Source organism: Cataglyphis hispanica, chromosome 2 (assembly GCF_021464435.1).
Source record: "Cataglyphis hispanica isolate Lineage 1 chromosome 2, ULB_Chis1_1.0, whole genome shotgun sequence".
Classification (NCBI taxonomy): Eukaryota; Metazoa; Arthropoda; class Insecta; order Hymenoptera; family Formicidae; genus Cataglyphis; species Cataglyphis hispanica.
In genome coordinates this window covers 9,867,191-9,884,961 of record NC_065955.1, presented here as the reverse complement: position 1 = coordinate 9,884,961, position 17,771 = coordinate 9,867,191, and the positions used below count along the sequence as shown (strand labels likewise).

At 31.5% G+C, this 17,771-nt stretch overlaps 1 protein-coding gene across 3 annotated transcripts in view; it reads right to left on the bottom strand.

The window, feature by feature from the left end:
• LOC126859157 (uncharacterized protein CG3556) overlaps positions 1–17,771 on the bottom strand; it is a 61,353-nt gene continuing 43,582 nt past the window's right edge. For all 3 annotated transcript variants that reach the window (XM_050610190.1, XM_050610191.1, XM_050610192.1), the window contains exons 4-7: positions 8,760–9,007; positions 7,248–7,634; positions 1,389–1,790; positions 1–1,301 (exon numbers count right to left, since the gene is read on the bottom strand). In XM_050610190.1, the coding sequence (XP_050466147.1) occupies positions 1,240–1,301; positions 1,389–1,790; positions 7,248–7,634; positions 8,760–9,007 (1,099 nt within the window). In that variant the 3' untranslated portion in view covers positions 1–1,239. The remainder of the gene's footprint in view (positions 1,302–1,388; positions 1,791–7,247; positions 7,635–8,759; positions 9,008–17,771) is intronic.

The following is a 17,771-nucleotide window of genomic DNA, read 5'->3' as shown; positions in this document are numbered from 1 at the left end:
TTTAGGTTTGTAAATGTATTTTATTCATTCCTTTATTAATTCCAAGAAAAAATGAAATCGTACATTATACTCCGAACTACTTGATAAATGATACATATCATAGAGGTACAAATGAAAGTATGACATTCATAATGTATTTTCCTTTCATTTTTTCGAACCCGTTGCAGAAAGAAATCAGATTCGCGGTGTTTACTCTTATATGATTTCTTTTATACTCATTTTCTCATTCAATATTTCGTATTCACTATTTAATTACTTATTTATTTACTTATTCGCTGCTTATTCTCTTTAATCGTGAATGTATTTATCAAATCAACACGTTGCAGCCAAATCGGAAACATCAGGAGATATTCGCTAATATGAGTACTATTATTCAATTTTATTGAATATGAATTAATTATGATAAGTATAAGTATGTTTGTGCACATTACGATTTTATAGAAAACTTCTCACATGTAGCTTATTGCAGTTTTAATAAACTTGCCGCGCGGATCTCGGCTTGATTTTATGAACTCTAAAGCTAAGGCTATGTAAATATACGCGTAATAACAATAACAATAATTTTAATGAATTTATTGGTCACCTATAAATACTAATGCAAATACAGCTTTGTAAATACAGCTGATTGTAAATCAATGAAATCGTTTTTACATATTGATAACACATGCAAAAGTATCAACGATAGGTCTGTCCTAGATACACACGCAAAAGTGCCGACGATAGGTCTATCCTAGATACACATTTGTGTCATCTAGTCATCTCGTCACTAGCATTCAATGTGTTAAGAAATATTAAGTTGTTATGTGTATATGTGTGTATGATATCGAAACGTATCAATCGCGCGCGTGCGCAAAATCCGTACTTTATCTCATCCAGGTCCTTCAAGCATCAGCCACTAGAACGAAGTTTCAAAAATCACTGCCAACTTTATATGTATGCATATATGTGTGTAAGTTCATGTTTGTTGTATATTCATGTTTTTTTCTTTTCGCTTAAGTTTTCTCTCCCTTGCATTAACAGCATCGCGCGTGTTTTTTTTTATTTTCATTATTTTCTTTTTTTTTATGTGTTGGTAATTAGTGATGGCAGTGAATATTGGATCTTGCTCTAGAGCTTCGAGATCGCGTGTTCTTCCTCTTTCTTATTTGTATACATAATTTTACTTTTCTCTTACAAAGTACCTCTCCTTCCGTTTACGTATATAATCTCTTCTTTTTGGTTTTTATGAGGCCACGTGCTTCATAGTTTCTTGTACCAAAAGAGATAATGCTCCCCTTCGCTAATCTGCAAATTGTCGACGCCTGCAAGCACAGAGAAATTTTAAAATTTAAGAAAAGCTAAGACTTGTAAACATATAAGACAAGGGATTAATCCCAAATCGTTCATACCTCCGGGCGCGACTAATTGATTTCCAGGCGGCGAGGACGGCTCCGGCGGCGAGGGCAATCTATAGAGTAGCCAATAGTGATAGGACATTGGCTCCTCCTTGTAACCAGCTAATGTATGAACGTAATGACCGTTAGGCCATTCGGACGCAAGAAACTCGAAATGGGGTGACATTTCTGCCGCCAACAACATCACTTCGTAGAAAGTTTCATTCTTTGGCGCAGTCACCGTCAAATTGTATGTCTCGTTTACGTTGCTGCCGACCCATAAAGTATACGATATATTCACTAATATCGGCGCCGAAGTATATGCAATCGTTGTGTCTGCATTGCTTAGATTACTTTCTGACGCTTCTGATGGCAGTGCGATCTCACTGTGATTGTCGGACGTCCCGATGTCTGCAACTAGTAGGTTTAAAAGATAATTATTTAATTTTATTTATTTTATAGCAGAATTCGTATTTATTGGCAAATTATTATGTTATATTGACATGTCATATTTTTTTCATCTGAGTTTCATGAATGACAATTTTTCAAATAATCATTAAAAAAATTATTAAAATTTAGTTATTAAATTTAGTTAAATTTTAAGTTATATAAATCTCAAATTAAGAAGTTTTAATAAAATTATAGAGATAATGATTTTTATGCAAAATTATTAATAATAAGAAATAAGATTGAACAAATTGCCATTCATGTTATACTAGGCTAGATAAAAAAAAGTAAAGATTCTTTATTTTATTACGAGTTTTTATTTATAACTTGTGCACAAATTGGAATTTCACGCACACGCACACACACACACACACAGGGTGTCCCATTTTAAAAGTTCCACCCTCCTAACTTTTCAGAATGAACGTTTGAAGGAAAACGAATCCGATAAAAGTTATAGGGAACAAAGGGGGCTATCTAATAGTGACTTTGAATTTGACACTAAAGGTCATTTTCAAGGTCATTTGAAGGACAATTTTCGTTCTTTAAATAAAAACCTCCATTTTGTATTGCATATTCTTGTAGCTAATCTAGAGAGTTTTTTAAAACACTATAATAAAATATTTTTTCATTAAGAATTTTTTGAGTTATTTTGTATCTTAATCTGACATATTTTAGTATAAAATATAAAATATCTCAAAAATTATTTAGTGTTCGATAATTGTATCGTAAATATGTAAAGAAAAAATAAATAATTGTTATAAAAAAATATATTGCAAATAATTGCATACTTTTTTTAAAAAACAATTATTTTCTGTACATCATTTGATTCATCTTATTATTCTGTACATAAAAGTATTACGATACAATTATCAAACACTAAATAATTTTCGAGATATTTTATATTTTATACTAAAATATGTCAGATTAAGATACAAAATAACTCAAAAAATTCTTAATGAAAAATATTTTATTATAGTGTTTTGGAAAGCTCTCGACATAAGCTATAAGAATATGCAATAAAAAAATGGAGGTTTTCCATTTAAGAAATTAAAGGTGTCCTTGACTTGACTTTAACGATGCCATCTAAGGTCAAATCAATGACACTAACTTATGTTCCCCTCAAAACCATACAACTTTTGTTTACAATGTTTTTCTCTAAAATGCTTAGTTTTTGAAAGAAAAGGTATGTATAGGTGGTCTAGGACACCCTGTATATGTATGTATATATATGTAATCCGTTCTGCCATAGAACACGATGCACGTTGCTTCAGGAGAGACCTAGCGTACGAGCGACACGGCGCATACTGTTCCCGGAGTTCTCCTCGAATACTTGCAGGATTCTTTCTTCATTGTTTACGTGACATTGTATCACCATGTCGCCAATGTGATAAAAGAGATCCTGTCTCTCTGGCGGGTCGGATACATCTCAAAATTACATTATGTCCGAGATGTCGTTCACGGTCAGGGAATCGTTCCGCGTAAAATCAAACGGCGGCACAGACGTTTTTCAGTCATTCCGTATGTAATTAACATATCAGTATACTCTTGAGCGGTATACATCTTTTAATAATTTTTCACAATATTCTTGAAAATGCACGCACGCTGGACACTACACACGGTTTCAATCAACAACGTTCATTTGTTATCGAATTTAATTTTTCCTAGTTGATTGTTTGTCGCTCCAGGTAATACGTGCCTAGGTCTCTTCCGAAGCAATGTGTATCGTGTTCTACGGTAGAACGGATTGCACTGGTTTCATTACCAGCGGTGCAGCAACTTATTACGGGAGATGGAGAGCTTCTATTATTGTGAAGGTATATTTATTATTTTTATTTAATGTTGTATTTACGCTACTTTAACAAGTATTAATTATCGGCGAGATACTTATGATTCCTCAGACAGACTCAGTGACTTTCACATCGAACGTGTTTAAATTTCCGAACGGCGTGCGGATTTTCGTCTCCCCATAATAAACTTTTTATTAAGGAAAAATGACTAAGATGGAATATAGAAAGACTCTAAAGATAATATCACTTTGAATGAAAAGAGGCCAATTGGAGCCCAGACGCGGAGCGTCCAAATTTTTTATTAATCGTTTGACCGGCGCGGTCGTCGGATATTAATGTGCTCAACTATTTCGTTTGGAGTTATAAAAATTTAGTCGAGCACAGGCGTGGTGATATAGAAGCTGAGGTATGAGAAGAAATTCTCGCATTTTTCAATACTACGACGGAAATGGCGTACCGCGCGATGCGCATTATTGTTCGGAGCTGAATTGTATATAAAAGAACGAGAGGCATCGACTTATTTTGAACAGTTTTTGCATTAAAATATGAGAATATTTTAATGCAAAAACTGTTCAAAATAAGTAGATTAGACTTACTGGGGATACACTTAAAAAAAATGCGCCATGTTATCTACCGCAAGGTGTGTAGAAATGATAGCACTCTAACATTTTCTTGCACAGAAAGAAAAAATAATTATTCTTTGATTCGCAAATTTATGTCGCGATTACTATTTATGCCAATTATTCAATTTTAGTTCTCTTCTTCTAAGTAACGGTTATCTTTACAAGCAATATTTTCTTGATAATAGGCTTAAGATAAATTCATCACTTTACTTAAAACAAATAATATTTATTTAACATTTTTCTACAATGTATATACACGTACAAATTACATACTATAATTTACTTGAATTAAATAAATATTACTTATTTCAAATATTTCATAAATTTATATCCACAAATCTATCATAAGCTCTTATAATATTCTTTGAAGGAGTATAAATTCTTTTTTCGAATACATCATAATAATTTTTTCTAAAATTTATGATAAATACATTTTAAGATTATTATTAAGAAAATATTTTTGTTAAAGATAACCGTTATTTATTAAGAAAAAAAAGTAAATTAGAATAATCGCCTTTTTAAGCAGTAGAATTTATATTATTTTTCTTTGTACATGCATGTATGCACACGTACACACATACGTACATTATATCATAACTCAGATCGAGGTCCAGCGTTACGCGCTGCTCGTGTTAAGTCATTGCCACTTGTAATAAACAACTCCTCGCGCGCCTAGCAACTTCGATCTCTGGGCGGTCGTATCTCGCCGCGCGCTTGGATTTGGCAATAAACCGAGCTAATAATGACGATTTTTAATAATTAATAATTGCAAAAATTGCAAAATGATAGCGGACTTTTCAGTTTAGTCCGCTCTATGTACATATGAGTTTTGTCCCCATTAATCTAGGACATCCTGTAATATATATATATATATATATATATATATATATATATATATATATATATATACATGGTGTAACTAAATAAACGCATATTATTAATACTATCAGATAAAGAACAACAATCCAAATCGAAAAGTTTTGAATCATTTTTTGATCTGAGCTTTCTTTTGTGTTGTTATATAATGTTAAAGTTAGCTAATCAGCGCCTATTTACAGCAGAAAGCCGTCTCGCTACTCCAATCCCCGTTGCCCCTTCTTTGTTTTCCGTTGTAGACAGGCACTAATTGCTAACTTTAACATCATATAACAACGAAAAGAAAACTCAGATCAAAAAATGGTTCAGGACTTTTCGATTTGGATTGTTGTTCTGCATCTGAAAGTATTATTAATATGCATTTATTTAGTCATATCCTGTATACAGGGTATCTGATAATAATCGCCCTACCTGTAATGTGCAAATAGAGCGGATTAAACCAAGCAGGAAAATCCTTCATCATTTTTTTGTATCGTATAGTATAGTAACGCTTAATAAAAGAATTATTATTGAGTAAAGTCTGGCCAGTTATTGCTGATCTTTAACCAGGCGCACATCGGTGAGCCTTGGTGGTGAGCCCTATGCGTGAACGTTCGCTTCACAGCGCGACTCACTGACGTGCACTGAACTGCAAACCATACTGGAACGCGCATGGTCATGCCCTCATCACCACTACCGCGGTCACTAAAGGATGGCTGCAACTTTTCAGACCTCTTTCTTTTACCCGTGAACTACCATGACTGAAAATGTCGCCCTACATATAATAATACGCGATCTTTGATGCCACGTGCCCATTTATTTCTATCGTTGAAAACATTAAGAAGCAGAGAATTAAAATAAATATGAAAAATGGTAAAATGTATTTTAAAAATTACACATCAAGCTGTGCTGTGATAAAAATAGGACTTAGTTTTTACAAGTACAGTACGGATAGTACATCCAGTCACGTCGTCGTAGTTAGATAGACAAGCACAAGTCTGAAAACAACTCTTGCAGTCCCACATTTATGACCGCCAATTAGCAGAGCCGTGTATGTTCCAGTATGGTATATAGTTCAGTGCTGATGTGCGCCAGGCTAAAGATCAGCAATGATTGGCCAGACTTAATTCAATAATAATTTTTTTCTATATTAATTTTATTTGAATCATTTTTAAGATGCCTTTTGTTCTATTCATTATTCGTAAAAAGAATATATTAATGCAATGTGTAGAGAAGTTGGAAAACATAATTACAATGCTATTGTAAATTTATATAATAATCACATAATATTATAAAAAGACCATTTATAAAGCACTTTTTTCACTTGTTATTTTGTCGTACCTGAGCGCGCGAAATCTCAGTCCTCTCATTAGTAAAATATAATCACTTCCCGTTTAAAAACTATTATAGCCTCGACATTTTTGTATTAGGATTTTCGTCTTGAAATGTTCTAAGGAATCTGCCATTAAGAGGAAGCCCGGTAGTTATGGGATACCCTGTATATACATATATAAAGTTAAAAAATAAGTTAATGACTATTTTTTAATTTTTGAGAAGATTGATACACTTATAGCACCTTGACACAAGGAGTCGCTTTGAAGAAAATTTCCTCAGTAAAAATCCGACCTTTGATCCATAAATTACTCTTAAGCAGCATTCATCGCTACATCATCAAGAAGGCATTTTAAAGACTTTTCTTTAGAAAAGCTTAGATAATTTGAAGGCTTTTCTCTAGAGAACCTCTTTCTGCACATCAAACTCAGAAACTTTTATAATTATTTGATTGGAAGCATATGGAGCATGCTCTCTAAACTCGGATCTACCTTTTCGATTTTCATTTGATTAAGTCGCTGAAGAAACATTTTGGAGGAAGATGATTTCCAGATAATGAAGCGGTACAGAATGCTATTTAAGAATGGTTTAAACATTAAAACCTAGTTTAACGGAAAGAAGATCTTCAAACTTGTGTCAAAAGAGATAAATGCATAAATTTTCTCGAAAAAATTATATTAAAAAGTAGTCATTAGCATACATTATCATACAAGAAGTTTAATTTGTGCATAAGTTGTAAAGAAAGTTTTAATAAAATAGAAAATCTTATTTTTTTATCTACCATAATAATTTAAATTTATCTAAAAATTTCTTTATAATAAAAGATTTACTGTTGCTTGTGGTTAAACGAGGTGGCGAATTGTCCGATAGACTTTGTTCGCAGTCAAGGGTTCGAATGTTGGTTAATCCACGCGGAGTGACGCTCAATATCGCTTCGGCAGTGGCGCGGACATCACCATGAAATGAACCGTCTAGTCGTTGCTGACTGATCAGCCAGGTTAACGCTGCGGATCTGTTCCAATTGTCGGCTGGCTCGTTCTCTACCTCCTCAAGTGCCTGCATCACTAATGCGGTAGTGTGCAAATCGCCGAAGCTGCCGTCGTGCCTTTGCTGCTGCGCCAATACTGTGGACGGCTTGCGAATAATGTGATGGATGTTGCGATGTCGGTGGTCCTGGCTGATGCACCGCAACACCAGGATCAACATTGCGATTGTGTCTACAATGATATATTATACATTCATATTATATATTCCATTAAAAATCAAGTGCATTACAAATTGCAAGTGCAATATAAGAATAAAAATACAAATATAGAGCTTACATTTTTTAAAATACAATTTGATAAAAATGCATAAAAGATCAGATTTCATCAATTTTATCACTTCTTAAGTATCACTTCTCTGTTGTAAAGAAGATTGTTTTAAGTAACGTCTCCATAAAATCATGTAAAAGACAACATTAAAAATATAATAAATTGAAATTTGACAATTTTAATGTTTTTAATTAAATGTTTAAACTGATATTAAAAACAGTAACAAGATTGTATATACCATACTAATTCGTTTTTGCTATATATAACTGAACTAGAAAAAACTTTTTTATATTACTTATAGGATACATCCCTCTTCCCTGCTCGCGTGAAAGTCGTAAGCAGCATTTATCCATTTTTATCCAATATTTTTACAAGTTTTTTATTGTAAAACTTTGATCTCTGATTAGAATATATCTAAAAATTATATACTTCAAATATTGAAGATATTTATTTATATAATGATTATTTCATTTATTCTACAAACCCTTTGAGGACGGCAGACATATATTTTTTTTTTCAAATGACAAAAATATAAGAAAAAAAGTATAAGAAAAACAAGTACATAAAAACATTCGAAGAGCCTTTCTAATAATTTCTTTTAATAAATTCTCTTCAATCTAAGCCTGATAAAAAAATAAAACAAAAAATATGTGTCGTTTATAGCCAGTCAGTGAGAAAAGAAAATAGAAGATCAGAGTCAAGATATAAATGTATAATATGAAGAGTGTAATATTGGTCTCTGTGAAACTAATTACTTCAAGGAATATCATACTTCAACTCAAATCAATGTTAGTTTTTATTAAATAAATTTTTTTATAAATTTTGTAAAAGTTTGATTTTTCAAAAAATGAGCCGTTTTTAAAAAGTTAAGAATAGAAAATTTGTAAATTCAAGATATTTAATAACTTATTCTTCAAACTACTATTATAAAATTGAAACTTTTTTTCTTGAAATCTCTTATCTCTATTTATTCGCTTTATCTCCGTCCTATCCTATTTTGATAATATAATGACTCTTAGAGCAATTCACCAATATTATGATTCTGTGGAGCACTTGCGATGTCCAAGAGACGACGCATTTGTCGTTTGCGAACGTGTGCTTGCGCGCTACATGCCGCAAGAGCGGTCAACGTGAATTCATAATCAGTCGGCGGCTCATGATGCTGCAATGTGCCGATCAGATCGTGGCCGTGAAACTGCCGCGGGTCCATGCACATCGCGTTCAGAGCCAGGGTATAGTATGCCAGTCTAACTGGAGAAAACCCGACTTCTCGGTGTCTGTGAATACAATAAAAAGATGATGCATGCTTGACCATTTTATGCAACAAATTTTGTATATCTGATACTTTTTTAGTTTAGAATATCAGCAATCGATTAAAGAACAAACTTAAAACACGAGGAATAAAGCAGAATCTTTTATTTAAAAATATTTAACTTTATTTTACTTATTATTGTTGTTTTATAGAATTTTTGCTACAAAATTATAAAGATAATTTTCTAATTTTCTAGATTTTTGCTATATAAAACAAATATTTGATCATATTCGAGCGATTAATAAAAGAAATGCTTAAGATAATCTGTTATTAGTATTTTTTATTATCTGGATAAAAATATCTAAATTAATATAGAACTAGCATCGAATAAAAAATTGTTTAATATAGTTTAGTTATGCAAATAAATTTATTATTAAAATAAAATTTTTCGCTTTCATTTTGAGCTCATTTCGGCAAATTCGCCAAATGTTAAAAGAGGATATGCATTTTAGACAATTTGGAGAGTATGCAGCTCGTTGGATTCACCTTTTTTCATTCAGCTTCACTTGCTGAATATGAAAATCATAGTCCAAAATAGTCTTAATACCCAAAATAAATTTTAGAATATATTTTAAAAAAGCAACGTTTGATTTTATCATTTTCTCAAGCTATTTCAGCAAATTTCTCTCATTATGTTTTTATTAAAATCATGGCTTTTATTTGCACTAAAGAATAAATAATATTTTATAGTGGAAGTTATTATTATAGATAGTTATGAAATGGAATACTATGGCTTCGGAATCGGAATAATAAGGCTTACAAATGAATGTTTCTTATACTTATGTAACAAAGATTAAGGATCTGATTTTGGAGTCATATAGTCATAGCTAATTACATATTTTTATATGTTTGTTTTTGTTTTGATGTTACCTAAGCCCTTATCTTTTCTCATCAGGATTTGGGACCTGCAATGGTGGAGTTACCTTAGGCTATGTGTATATTTATACTTATTTATATTTATATTTACACTTATTTAAATATTTATATTTCATACGTTTGGTATTTTCACATATTCACTAACTTAATCTTCAACATAGTCTTCGTATTCATTGTCAACATATGTATATACATGATGGAAAGTGATAATTCAAAAATTGCGTTGGCATTTTTGAGTCTCTTGATATCTTCTTGTAAAATTCTCTAAATATCAAATAAATGCAAGGGCAAATGTGTGTAATAAGCGACAGTTCCATTTCCGAAAGACATAAATTAACGCAGACCTATTTCTGATTTAAAATTAAAATTTGTGACCGCAACTTTTTATATACTAATCACCTCCTTAGAGATCAAGATCAATGTCAAGATCAACTTGAATTTATTTGGAATGAGCTGTGTAAAGGTAAATATTTATCAAAGTCTCAAGAAGGATTATAAGAATATACAATATATATATATATATATATATATATATATATATATATATATACAATATATATATATATATATATATATATATATATATATATATATGTATATTCTTATAATCCTTCTTGAGACTTTGATAAATGCTTACCTTTACACAGTTCATTCCAAATAAATTCAAGTTGATCTTGACATTGATCTTGATCTATATATATATATATATATATATATATATATATATATATATATATATATATATATACAGGGTGTCTTGCAAAGATTGTGCCAATGCTCGTGAGCGGCTAGAGGACAGTAAACTTGAACAAAAAAGTCCTTTACCATATTGCAATAATTTTCGCAATAATTATTGAAATATTAATTAAAAAGTATTGGCAAATGAGCATGCGTTTCGCGCGGCTATCGCGCGGTTAGACCAAGAGACGTACGCTCTAGGCGTGCCAGCAGCGAGCTTCGTAGTGTCACACGGCAACGAAAAAGTTTGGTCTCTTTGGTATCCCTCTCGTCGCGAGGCCAAACTTTTCGTTGCCGTGCGACACTAAGACGCTCGGCGCTGTCACGCTTAAAGCGTCGTCCCATGGTTTAGCCGCGCGATAGCCGCACGAAACGCGTGCTTATTCGCCAATACCTTTTAATAAAAGAATATATATATATATATATATATATATATATATATATATATATATACAGGGTGTCCGATAATTCGCGGATTACCTTTTAAGAGAAGGTAGAGGGTGTTATTCTGAATAGAAAAGTCCTGTACCATTTTGTGATTTTCTTAATGTTTAAGAAAATATTAATTTTAAAAGATCAGCCAACGAAGTGCCGCGAAAAGCTCGCGGCGCAAAGATGCCTCCCACTGTCAATTGATATTCGATCTGCGGCGAAGCAATGGAAGGAGCGGTTTGTGAGCGTGCTTCGCTATGGCAACCGAAAGAATTACACACAATGAAAAGATTACATACATAAAACGGAGCGCGCATTTTAAAAAATAAAATTGATTTTAAAATAATTCCTTGGATTTTGATTCAACTGAAGGTCATCAAATGACCCCCTCAATACCGAACAACTTTTGTTCAAGACATTTTTGTCTTTAAATTTAAGGACTCTGAAATATTTCGGTGGATTGACTAAAATGGCCTATCCTGTATACAGTGTTCTAAATCACCCGTACACCCCTTTTCTTTCAAAAACTAAGCATTTTAAAGAAAAACGTTTTGAACAAAAATTGTATGGTTTTGAGGTGAACATAAGATGGTGTCATTGGTTTGTCATTGGTTTGTCCTTGGATGGCATCGTTAAAGTCAAGGACCTTTAATTTCTTAAATGAAAACCCCTATTTTTTATTGAATATTCTTATAGCTTATGTCGAGAGCTTTCCAAAACACTATAATAAAGTTTTTTTCATTAAGAATTTTTTGAGTTATTTTGTATCTTAATCTGACATATTTTAGTATGAAATATAAAATATCTCGAAAAATTATTTAGTGTTCGATAATTCGATAAGTATCGTAATACTTTCATGTAAAGAATAATAAGATGAATCAAATGGTGTACAGAAAATAATTGTTTTTAAAACAAAATATGCAAATATTTGCAATTTTTTTTATAACAATTATTTATTTTTTCATTAGAAAGCGGTTGTCCAGTATCGGCAAGCATGTACGATGAATTACTTGTGTACGTCTCTTAGTAACGAAAGCATTATCTAAGCGAGCGGTGGAGTCACGCAGTCACCTCTTGCTTAGATGATACTTTCGTTACTAAGTTGCATGAAATGCTGATTTTGTACGCTTTGGATTTTTTTAGCTCGTAATTATGTTATTGAATTTCGAGTTATGACATCTCTCCCTCGGAGAAAAGAATAGATAGTGAATAGATAGTTTTCTAATTGTGAGATTCCGTTTACAATTGTTTCTTATTCTATTTGTGATGTATTTTGTTTACAATTTTTTTTGACGCGCCATAATATTATTATTATGATATTTATTATAAGTATTGGAAAGCTGCCTAATATCGGGTATATTACTTGCCTTTATTAGAACGGATTAATATTAGTTTTGTCTAATTCTTTCTCGTTATCTCTTGAAGTTTCGATAAATCTTAAATTTATTTAGAATAAATCTATTAAATTGGTCGGATTTTGGATTATTTTCTTTAATTTTATTACATTAGGTTTTATAGATATGTTACTTAAGTCAAATTTTAAATTCGACATGTTAGATTCCGGCAAATATGTTTACAGATAAGTAATATTTATTATTCCTGAGATTTTTATTATCATATCGGCTGTTACTAATTTACAATTATTTGTTAATTTAATTTGCTCTATTCTATATTCTATTTTCTTCTTGATTTTTTCCACCTCACAATTTGACAATAAATATCACTGGAAACATTACTGCAGTATTTTATTGTACTCGCAAATATTAATTTCCGCACAAGGCATAAAACCTTACAATAAATACGATGATATACTATTATTATTTATGAAAGATACACGTAACATTCAGAAGTCCTCCTTTCTCTCTCTCCTTCTCTCATTACTGCACATTTAAAAATGTTCAACGAGAAAAGATTTGGTCGCTTTATTGAGGGCGGATTTGTCTTTGCGTCATTTTTGTAAAAAAAATGCTTAAAGTGACCTTTATCTGATAGGTAATTAAATTACAAATTAAATTACATTATTTTCATTTGTAATTTTGATAAGACGTTCAAAAGTTTGTTTTTAAAGTTTCTGTTTTTTTCGTTGTTTTGAGCTTATTTTCTTTTGAACGCTTTATCAGAATTAAATAAATAAAAATAATGTAATTTAGCTTGTTATTTAATAATTACCTATCTAACCTATCAGATTTATTTCATTACTTTTTCAAATAAATAAAAGATTATTTTTAAAAATCATCAAATAAACATGATTTTTTGGCGTTTATTATTTATTTTTTGATGTTTATTAGTTATTAATTTTTTATTAGTTTACTAATTATTAGTTATTAGTTTATTAATTATCTTTTTAACAAAATGCTTCCGGACCTATGTTTAGGAACATTTTTGTCCCAAATTCAATTTTCTATAAGATTCTGATGTTTCTCTAACCTGACCTGAAATATCCCGTAAATAATGCGACAGAATCAATATCTACGATAATCATTCTCCGTTTAGTAAGAATGCAAGAAAGAAATGGCATTGTGCACAAAACAAGAGTATTATGATTTGCTGACACTTGATGAGCGCCAAAGACAGTACTATGTGGCTGTAAGTAGATAATCCAAATTGTATCCTAATCAAGCGCGACATCTACCGCCAAACTTGATACCCACCGTAGCTTAGAAATTGTATGAAACCGGCAGCGTCTTAACAAATAAGATTAATACAGGAAGAATACGTGCTGCAAAAAATTTAATGTGGAAACAGTTCGTGCTATCGAACAAGAACTTGAAACTAGAGTAAATATTCAGCTTAGGTTACCCATAACCGATGACCTTGACCTTGACATATGTTGTCAAAGACATGATCCTGAGTAACTTTTCCTTATAAATTTATCGGAGGTCTCTTATAGTTTTTTAAATATTTAATGTTAAATTTTGACAGTTTTAATGTATTTTCAATAATTATTTACTTTTAGAGGAGCACCTTGATGGTCAGAAGGACCTTGAGATTGACATATGTTGACAAAATCATGATTCTGAGTAACATAAAAAAAATTTTAGCCGTTGGTCATTCATCGTTAAAAAGTTATTAACAAAAAAAGTTTGAAATATATCAAAGTACACGCATGAACAGGAAGCACGCGCATGCGACTACACACACACACACACGGGTGGAGGAGGTGCAAGGGGGTCTTCGGCTCCCCTCCCGCATCCGCCCCGCTGGCAGGATGGACCTCGCTTTACAATTTACAAAGTACATGCTACATTGTAAAGCAAGGTCCATCCTACCGTTGGGAGGGGTGCGGGAGGGGGGCCAAAGACACTCCTTGCTCCCTTTTGTGTGTGTGTGTCAGACAATTTAAATGGCGCAAATTATGTAAAATTACAGAATACAATGCCAGAATTTTTGGAAGAAATTTCTCTATTCGAGGGAATAATATAATTTTTCAACAAGATGGTGACAGAACGTCAGAGTTGTGACCAATTATTTAAATCGACAGTTTCCTGAGCACTGGATGAGCCGATATGATCCAATACATTAGTCTGCAAGATCTCCGAACCTCAACACATTAAATTTCTTTTTACTGTAAGGAAATTATTTACAAGAAATATCCTGAAATGATTGATGATTTGGATGCCAAACTCCACAAAGCAATTTGGGCCATCAAAGAAAATATGCTGGAGAATGTCCAAATGAATATGTTAAGAAATTTGCGTTATGATAGTCACTTTGAGCATCTTTTGTAAAAACGATGCAAAGACATATCTGCCCTCATTAAGGCGATCAAATCCTTTCTCGTTAAACATTTTTAGGTGCATAATAATAAGAGAAAAAAGAGAGAGAGAGAGAGAGAGAGAGAGAGAGAGAGAGAGAGAGAGAGAGAGAGTTTCAGTCGTAACGCGTATCTTTTAAAAAAAATAATAATAATAAATCACCATATTGATTGTGAGATTTTATTTCTATAATTTGTATAGAAATTGATATTTGAAAGCGATAATAAAATATTGCACTAAAAACAGTATTGTTTCCCGTGATATTTATCATGAAATGTGAAATGAATCTCGTGATGCGTTGCACCGTTCCTGCCTGTCCGTTGTACCGGACTTGTAAGTAGCCAACTATATTCAATTTATAACTCAAAAATTAAGCTTCGGACAAAATTTTATAAAAGAAAAAATTGTTTCAGAATTCGGTTAAAAATATGACATTTCAAGGACATCAGATTGTTTTGAATCACTCTATATATATAGTGAAGCAATAACTCTGTCCTAGAATATATCTCTGCTATTTTTAGAGATATAAAATTATTGTAATATGAACATTGTATAGTATTAAAAGGGTCATAGTATGCTAGTAATAATTTTTTTGTGAAGTCATTTCGAAGATTTCAAGGTCATTTTCATTTTTTTTTAATGAAACTGCTTTAATTTTTTCATATAAATAATTCCTCGGAATATTTACCGAAAAAATTATAATGATAAAATGGCCAAAATTTATACTTTAATTTGGCATAATTTTTTATAAATAATATACATACAGGTTGTCTTATAACTTTCGTATAATACTTTAGCGTGTTCTAGAAGTAAAATAAAGCCAAAAAAATTCTAATACAAAAATTTGAAAGCCTCAATAGTTTTTGAATTATAAACAATCCAAGTTTGCCAATGTTACCACGTAAAACTCGCTCACCCAAACCCGTAAACTACATTTGCACGCGCATGGATCTGTCATCTGCTATTTTTTCAAGTCAGATGATATTGATTTTATGTTAATTTTATTTTGTTGTTTCCGATGTGTGTATTAGGCCTTTGTATGATTTTAATAAATTATTTTGTCTTTTCCAAAGCGCGAAAAATAATAATAATAATAATAGTAATAATAATAATAATAATAATAATAATAATAATAATAATAATAATAATAATAATAATAATAATAATACTAATAATAATGATAATAATAATGATAATAATAGTGATAATAATAATAAACAAGTGTTTATACGACCAAACTGGCAATTTATTGTTTGATTATTATATCACGACGTTTCGACCATATGGTTTTGGTCCTTATCAAGTGAAACTAAAATTACAATACAATAAATAATGATAGTCATGTTACAAAGAAAAAAATAGGATTAAGCAACTTACATTATAATTAAAAAGTAGAAAGAGAAAAATCGAAATGTCAAACTGACATTGTGTCAACCACTATGTTTGGAATACTGAGATCAACTAAATGACCTTTATTAATTTATCGTATATGTTGTTTAAATTCTCTGTATCTTTTGGGAATTAATAGTGTTGTCAAATTTTTAATAAAAACATTTCAGCTATTTCTCTCTTTCTTACATGTTTTTCGTTATGTAGAATATCAGGCGCTGACCAATCGAAGTCATGATCAAATTTTAATTTGTGTTTGCTAATTACGGATAAATTACTTTCGTGCATTTTTATATTATTACAATGTTCCTTGACTCGGGTGCTTAAGTGTCTTTTGTCTGGCCAATATACGAAGCGCTACAATTCTTACAATTTATTTTGTAAACAACCTCCGTTCTATTGCTAATAGGCAAACTATCCTTGCCGCGTATAATCAGTGAATTTAATTTTTTAGGTATATTGTAAACCACTGTCAGTCCCATATTTTTAAGCAACCGACCAACATCGTCACTCAAGCCTTCGACAAACGGTAGTGCGATGTAGGAGGGTTTGTCTGTATCAATTTCCCCATCACCTAGAATGCTACTGCTCCGGTGTTTCAAAAAATTCAGTCTCTTACAAATATAACGATTTACAATGTGTGTCGGAAAACAATTATTAAGTAAGATCTGCTTCACGACATCAATGTTTTTTCCATGAAACTGGTCGTCAGATAGTAAAATAGCATGGTCAACAAGATTAAAAATGGTGTTCAACTTATATTTAAAAGGATGGCTCGAATAAAAATTTATGTATCTATCGGAACACGTAGCTTTTCTATACCAGTTTGTTAAAATTTTTCCGTTGGAACGGATAACACTGGTGTTTAAAAAATTGATACATGAATCCGACTCTATTTCATGTGTGAATTTTAAACGTGGATGATAACTATTGAAAATCAAATTAATCTCGTCAACATTTGCACGTGGAACAATAGCAAAAATATCATCTACGTATCTATAATATACAGGAACCGCAAACCCAAGTAGACTCAAACAATGTGTCTCCAAATCATCCATCACAATATCTGCTAAATAGGTGATAACGGAGAACCCATAGGGCTGCCAAAGATCTGTTCATAAAACTTTCCATTAAAAGAAAAACTAGTCGAATCTAGAATAACTTCCACTGCATATAAAAATTGAGGCAAATTAAATTTTGTGTTTGGAGCGATGTCATTCCAACGTTTTTCGATAGCGCGCAAAACTAACTCTTTAGGAATGTTTGTAAATAATGCAGTAACGTCTAGTGATATCATTATTTCATCGATATCATTAACCTCTAAACACAACATAGTTTTTAATCCGTTTGACAACATAGACAAATCACGATGGCTGGTAAATATTAGCAATAAAAATATTCCGGAAAGGGTGCTTGAGCTTTTAAGTCTGGGTGATAATTTCGGCTTACCATTACAACAATCCCATAAAAAAGATCGTATTGACATTGTACTTGGGACTGTAAAAAATTTAGAAGCGAACCACCGCCTTATTTCGAATG